The 6,644-nt window shown below is 42.1% G+C and overlaps 1 protein-coding gene across 1 annotated transcript in view; it reads right to left on the reverse strand.

The window, feature by feature from the left end:
• The window catches only part of LOC104490591 (neural-cadherin-like), a gene marked incomplete at both ends in the record, with an annotated part of 42,368 nt that overhangs the window by 2,727 nt on the left and 32,997 nt on the right, over window positions 1-6,644 (reverse strand). Inside the window, 6 exons of the mRNA XM_010132895.1 lie at window positions 185-333; window positions 1,295-1,475; window positions 2,866-3,130; window positions 3,886-4,052; window positions 5,083-5,263; window positions 5,812-5,935. Of these exons, the coding sequence (XP_010131197.1) occupies window positions 185-333; window positions 1,295-1,475; window positions 2,866-3,130; window positions 3,886-4,052; window positions 5,083-5,263; window positions 5,812-5,935 (1,067 nt within the window). The remainder of the gene's footprint in view (window positions 1-184; window positions 334-1,294; window positions 1,476-2,865; window positions 3,131-3,885; window positions 4,053-5,082; window positions 5,264-5,811; window positions 5,936-6,644) is intronic.

The raw sequence follows: 6,644 nt of genomic DNA on the forward strand, positions 1-6,644 counted from the left end.
CAGCAGGAGGATGAGATGATGGCTATTCAGGACAAGATGGGAAAATGAGTTCACCAAAGGTAATACAAGACGTAGTTGCCATAACTACCTAACAGTGCCAAAAAGCAAACACAGATGGCAAACATGGAGCTAAAGCTCAGGCCCGTATCCTTGTGAAAGATCGCCAGGGTGATTTCACAGTTACGTCCCGTAAAGCCGTCAGGGCAGTGACACTCGAACTTGCTTGGTGACCGTGAGATGCAGGTACCATAGTTACAGGGCCTTTTAGCACATGCAGTGTAGACACACTGTCTACCGGTGGCATTCTCCATGAGCACGTGTCCTGGAGGGCAACTGAAAAGAGGAAGGCAAAATGAAACCATTAAACTTTGAGAAAAGCAGGCATGAAAGACAGCATCTAAGATTTCAAGGCAGTCTTTGATGACACTCCCTATAGTTTCTGACATAGCTACTGGAAGGAAGTTACTTAGAAGAGTTCCAGGAGCGCAGCTTTTCTAAAGCAATCATACACAACTTCTGCTGTCAGACCTCTGGGTAGTTCCACTGGCTTCTGCAAGATGACCCATGTGAAAAACATCTGATTAGGGCCTGCAGTTCTGTCTGGGCAGGACAGGCTACGCTATGTTCGCTGTGTTTCCACCACAGAGAACTTCCAGAAAAAAATACACCTCCAAAAAACTCCGTTTGTGCAGACAGTAATGCTTAAGGTCAATAATGCTAAAAGTGCACGTTTTCACAGCACAACTAACTTGAATTAGTGTTGTCCTAAGCTCAGCCCCAGCCACACACAAGAGCTCTGGGCTTAATGGTGCGACGCTCCGAACGCAACTGGAGTGGCCTGTAAGGGAACAGGGGTCTCAGCTTGGGAGAGCGTAAGAAGTCAGACACTAACAAAAGAAAACACGTCTACATTTGCACGCAGGAGCTCCCCAAGACAGCCAGCCACATGCGCGTTCTGCTCCACTCCAGCTAACACACCCTCTTCTCCTGGTTTTCAGGGTTCACAAACATGCTGCACTGGGTGCTATTCCTTAAACGTTTTCAATTCAGACAAGCAGGCACAGTCGTTACAGAATCCATGGAGGAGTGCTGATTTACATCAGTTAAGGGCAGTACCTGCAAGGACAGTGTTCCCTGAGTAACCTGATGCCTGTGTGGGCCTCTAGCTCAGTGGTTCACTGTGCTGCAACTGATTTGATGAGATTGCCCGTGGCAGCCTTCGAGTTGCACACTTCAGCACCCACCCTGCCCACCTGAATCTGGAGGGGTTTGTGCTTTTATGTCCACCAATTACCTGCATTCATGCATCATCCACAAATCGATACAAACAAATTCCTGGTTACAAGGGTTACTCCTACAAGCCTCTGAAGAGCAGCCTTCTTTGATGCCTTGGGCACTTAATACTGACACCAGCTCCTTCACGTGAGTGTCCAGGGGGATCCTGTAGTTATTAAATCTGACATCCTTCATACATCCTGAGGCAAGGGACAAAGAGACTGTCTTAAGAAGCATTCAGCAAAAATGACAGGAAGCAGCTGTAAGATTTGGCAGTTTATGTTTAACAAAGGACCCAGCTACCAGAGTTTAAACCTAGGACTGAGTTAACCTAAACTTTCATAGCACTGTTTTCCATTTTTCAACTGCATTTGTTAAAAGTTTTCATCAAGATTCCCAGTGTCTTCCACAGGAACCAAGTGCTGCTGTAGGCCCCTATCTGCTCGTGTTCGAGACACGGGAACATAACCCTTCACTGCGATTTCAACAGAGAAGTTCAAATATTGTGGAAAATCTGTTCTATTCTTCAATGTGTACCACAACAAATTGTGTTTGGCTGATTTTTAATTGTAGTTTCCAGCTTAACTTTAGAGAAGAGCAAATAATGGTGAAACAGCCTTGGGTCACTGATAGAAGATCTGTACTGAAGATGTGTGGCATTAATTTTGTCTGCATGAGAGCATAAAGGCATATATCTTGAACAATTAAATATAATTTGTAAGCTCAAAGCCCTTAAAGATTCCACTGCTTAACAGCAACATTAATTGTCCTAATTAAAATTATCTTTGACTCCTTCAATCTACTTACTTAAAAACAAATAATATTATTCCCATAAATAAAACCTGAAAACACTGTCCCTAGTTCTCAGCATAAACTGTAGTTACTGGGACACATTAATTTTCATTAATGCATCAACAGAGTGACTGTAAAATCCAGTAATACAAAGGCAGTGCAGGAAGACAATAAACTGGAGTTCGCTGGGTGCTATGCAATGCACATCTGAAAAGGAAATATTCCTTTCCCCATAGGGAACGGCTGTATTTGGTAGGGAAGGAGAGCTGCCAAATGGACCGGACAGAACCGTGCAATGAACCAGTTCTGCGTGTCTAGTGCCATGAGCCATCCACAGTCCACCTGGGAGAAGCCTGTGGCTCTCCCTTTAACAGGCTGCCCAGGGACATGCTGGAGTCACCACCCCTGGAAGTATTTAAGAGACCTGTAGATGTGGTGCTGTGGGACATGGTTTAGTGGTGACCTGGCAGCACTTGTTTAACAGTTGGACTTGATGATCTTAAAGGTCTCTTCCAACCAAAACAATTCTGGATAAATACTCTACACAGAGTTCTGTGAAGAGGTTACCATCTTTGTTCCAAGTCCAGTAGCTAACAGCATTGGCACAAAATTTCCCTCTGTACCTTCTTCCTAGTCAGAACAGTTTATTTGTCCCTTTTGCAAGGTGTCATGCAAGAAATCTGTTTACTTCGGGCTCCACATAAACAAGAAAGCTTCTCACAATATGCCCATGTAGTACCAATAAATCTTCCTTTTCACACATCTATATTCTGAACAGTGAGATCAAGAACTCCTCACCTTGAAAACTTCTGTTTTGATTGAACGGGTAGGTGTTTCCAAGGACCAAGCTGCTGGGGTCAATCACAATCTCTTTGTATACTCCTGCTGCTTTCAGAATTTCTCTCCTCCCACCTCCTTCATAAAGGCGAAGAGTAAATTCATTTTCATTTCTCTCCAGTGTGACGTGATGCCATTCACCATTATCAATGTGGTAGGAAGGCAGGCTTACAGAGTAGTCTCCATCACCCAGATTATATGAGACCACTAAGAATCCCCCAACAACCTTGTGAATAATAAAGTAGTAAGAAAAAAAAAAGTCATCACCTGACATTTTGTATTGATCTGTAACTGTGACATTACTTGAACTAAGACTTGTACATGATCACCAATCTTAAAGCATTTAAATTTAGGGTATGTTTACACTGCACATACAGCATAATATGAAGATACTTCAGGTGCTACTGACCTAGACAATCTAAATGCTGGTAGCAGTGTACTCACAGTTGTATGTCACTCACTCAGAGTAATTTTACCCTTTTCTCCTGGGCAAATTTATGACGTTCTTTAAGTGACTGAGAATCTGGTGTATCACTTCTACGCTGACAGCTCAGGCCAGCCTGGCTGAAGAGGCGACTCATTCAGCGGTACGTATAAAACGAACGGGTTGCCATTTTAAGAGTCCGACATCTTTAGAACTGCTGCAGACACCGTTCTTGGCAGGGTCTGAACTACGCAGTATCAGCCACGTGAGACCACATCTGAACAGGACACCAGGGCAGACACTCCTACTAATCTGTACAGCAAACCATACTTCACTGTAACCGGCAAAAAATTCCTCTGAAATCCAACAGGATACCATGGTTGTGCAGTCAACGTCTTCAGTGAAGGATCAGATCTCTAAGTGTCCGTAAAACAAATTCCAAAGTTTTTGTGCTTAGTGTAAGGTTTCCGGTTCTATTTCCAACTCTTAAGCTAATGTCTTCTGGACTAAGTATCACTGGCATTGATTTAACATCATGCTATTAATGCCTTGCTCACCTGTAGGGTGATGTGTTCATCCTTACTTCGAGACAACATGCTCGCGATGACACCGTCAGTCTGCCGTGTCCTAATCACGACTTCAAACAGTGTTCTACGGGCAGGCACACTGATAGGAAGCTGATAGCGAATATGACTTCCTGGCCCAAATGTATATTCTTTGGCAACTAAAAAGACAGGATAAAGACCTTTAAAACACCTTCTAGGAAGAAGTATTATTGTTTCCATTATTTTCATGGTAAGACTTGAAAGTAAAAAAAAAAAAAATTGTAATGCACAGGACGGATCCAAATGTATATTCTTTGGCAACTAAAAAGACAGGATAAAGACCTTTAAAACACCTTCTAGGAAGAAGTATTATTGTTTCCATTATTTTCATGGTAAGACTTGAAAGTAAAAAAAAAAAATTGTAATGCACAGGACGGATCCAAGAGACATAACCTGTCTTTTGGACGAGTCCCTTTATCTATTTCCACAAGTTCCCCATTCACTCTCTCACTTCATCCTCCCCTGTACAGAGGTAATCTCCCTCCAGACTATCCTGCTAAAGCTTCTCCTTACAATGCTCACACAGCACAACAGTTGAGAAAGCACTGACCAAGAAAAAAGAAGAGACTGCAGACAGAGTATTAGGTACCACAATCAATTTTCACAACCTGCCATTTGATGGTTGTCTTTGTGCTGCAAACTTTGGTTCCATGAGGGCTGAAGAAAAGCTCCTACTCCTACACTGAAAGCACAGATTGCTAAGCCAATGGAGCCTCTTCCAGACACCAACAGAGCAGTGATTTCCAGTTCCTGTTGTGCAGTTCCAACTCTGCATGCTAAGTGGTACTGGCACACTCACATTTAAGTTTTAGGTTATTAGATATTTCTGTGTAAACAGATGCAAATTCAAAAAACTGTGATGAGAACAAATAATTTTGCTCACAATTCTTCTGTCATGCAGTCTCCATTATACAGTTACTGCACAAACACTCTCAGGACTAAAGAAATTATCTGATCTTGAGAAAGCTATTTCTCAAAGGGAATTAGAAAACACATTCTTAAAGGTCACAGGCAACTGCACTGAAACATGGCTTTACACCACGCAAACATCAGAAACCACCTCAGCAGCACTACCTGCAAACATTGTATGTTTTCTGCACTGTAAAACCTACCAGCCTATCAATAACATAACAGAAAAAAAGACTTCACCTTTATCGCACCGATAGCCATAGTAACCCGGCAAACAATGACAAGCAAATGAGCCCCAGTCTCCAAGACACTTTCCGTGAACACCACAGGAAGACGACCCCATGGTCTCACAGCTCCCATCGGTAAGTATGCAGCCAGGGAAGCTGTTCTGGGACTCTGCAGGAGACTGAAGGTCATACACCTTCAAGAGAAAATTGTATGACACCAAAATGTTATTTAAGAAACACACTTTATTTTTAAACAGAAATAGCTACGCCAAGTAACTGTTCTTCATCTGCACTGCCTAAGATGCTAAGTTTGCTTTTTGACATTCAGATTTCAGCTTATCAAGACCGTGTTTTGCCTCTGAATAAACTCAACTGACTATGAAAGCAAAAAGGCCGTAACATTTCCAAGCAAAGCAGAGAGCTGGCATAAATATACCATTATACAATTGCCATTCACAAGTTCCCTGAATGCCCAAGGCTTGGAAGACAGCTGCAGGTTGTCTTCAGACAGATAAACAAAGGCATAGTTTTGCAAATACATCTGTCTGCAACTGAGAAATAACTTTTCTAGATAGTTAATTCTAACTATAACAGAAAAATACAGAATTTTCTTCTATTTTACACTGGCACATACAGGCATCGAATAGATGATGGAAGCAGAAGTTTCAGGTATAATACAAATCTCCCAAAAATTTAATGAAGTTTACTCCTTTACTAAAGCAAAATGTTACCCTTCTCTTACCTCAGTATCCAAGATGAAATTGCGCAAACAACCAGAAAAGTGTTTGTGTTGCAGTTGTGGGTAGGAATACGGTAACGATTCTTTCACACCACCCAGCTGCAGAACATGGTTCACATTCAAATACCTTTAAAAATTATATGAGTAATGAAAAGAGATGTGAATTTCCCTTCCCACACAGGTATTATACAATAAGGCAGATAAACGTCTGTGATGATTTCCAAATAACAGAGACTTTACACAGCAGCAAAAGAATGCAACTATTTTATCTTCTTTCTCTGGAACACAGTCAGCCAGGGAGCAGAAGCTGGCCCTTTAAAATAAAGAGTACTTTATTTTTTAAACGTGGCAGTGAAGCCTATTGGGAGTTTAACTGTGGGACACTATTACAGTTCAGGTGTATTTGTGTTCCAGTCGGGAACAGCTGTCGTGTTCTAAACACTGTATTCTCCTTCAAGTGCTTCTGTGTGTGCTCATTCACCCTAAGCTGTAGGAACACTGCAACAAAGACTGGTTTGTATGATAAAAGCCAGAATCCTCAGAGTTTGGTCCATGTGGTCTACAAGGTACAGAACACATATCCCGGCTCTGCACTATCTCCCAGTCATCGGAGACAAAGAATTCCAGATATACCAAGTTTCTTTTTTCCTGAGTTATCAACTCCTTTTTTTTGTTTTCAGCTTTTCTTACATTTTTCCCTTTTTTGTGTGCTCCTTTCATGACCAGGAGGGCTCCATGCACCTGCTGACAAGGCCTGTACCAATGCTAACCAGCACACTTGCTGGGTCTACCTATTCCACAGCTCGAGTATCTTTATTAGTACAAACAAAGGTTTC

This window comes from Buceros rhinoceros, unplaced genomic scaffold (genome assembly GCF_000710305.1).
Source record: "Buceros rhinoceros silvestris isolate BGI_N320 unplaced genomic scaffold, ASM71030v1 scaffold14183, whole genome shotgun sequence".
In the NCBI taxonomy this organism is placed as follows: Eukaryota; Metazoa; Chordata; class Aves; order Bucerotiformes; family Bucerotidae; genus Buceros; species Buceros rhinoceros.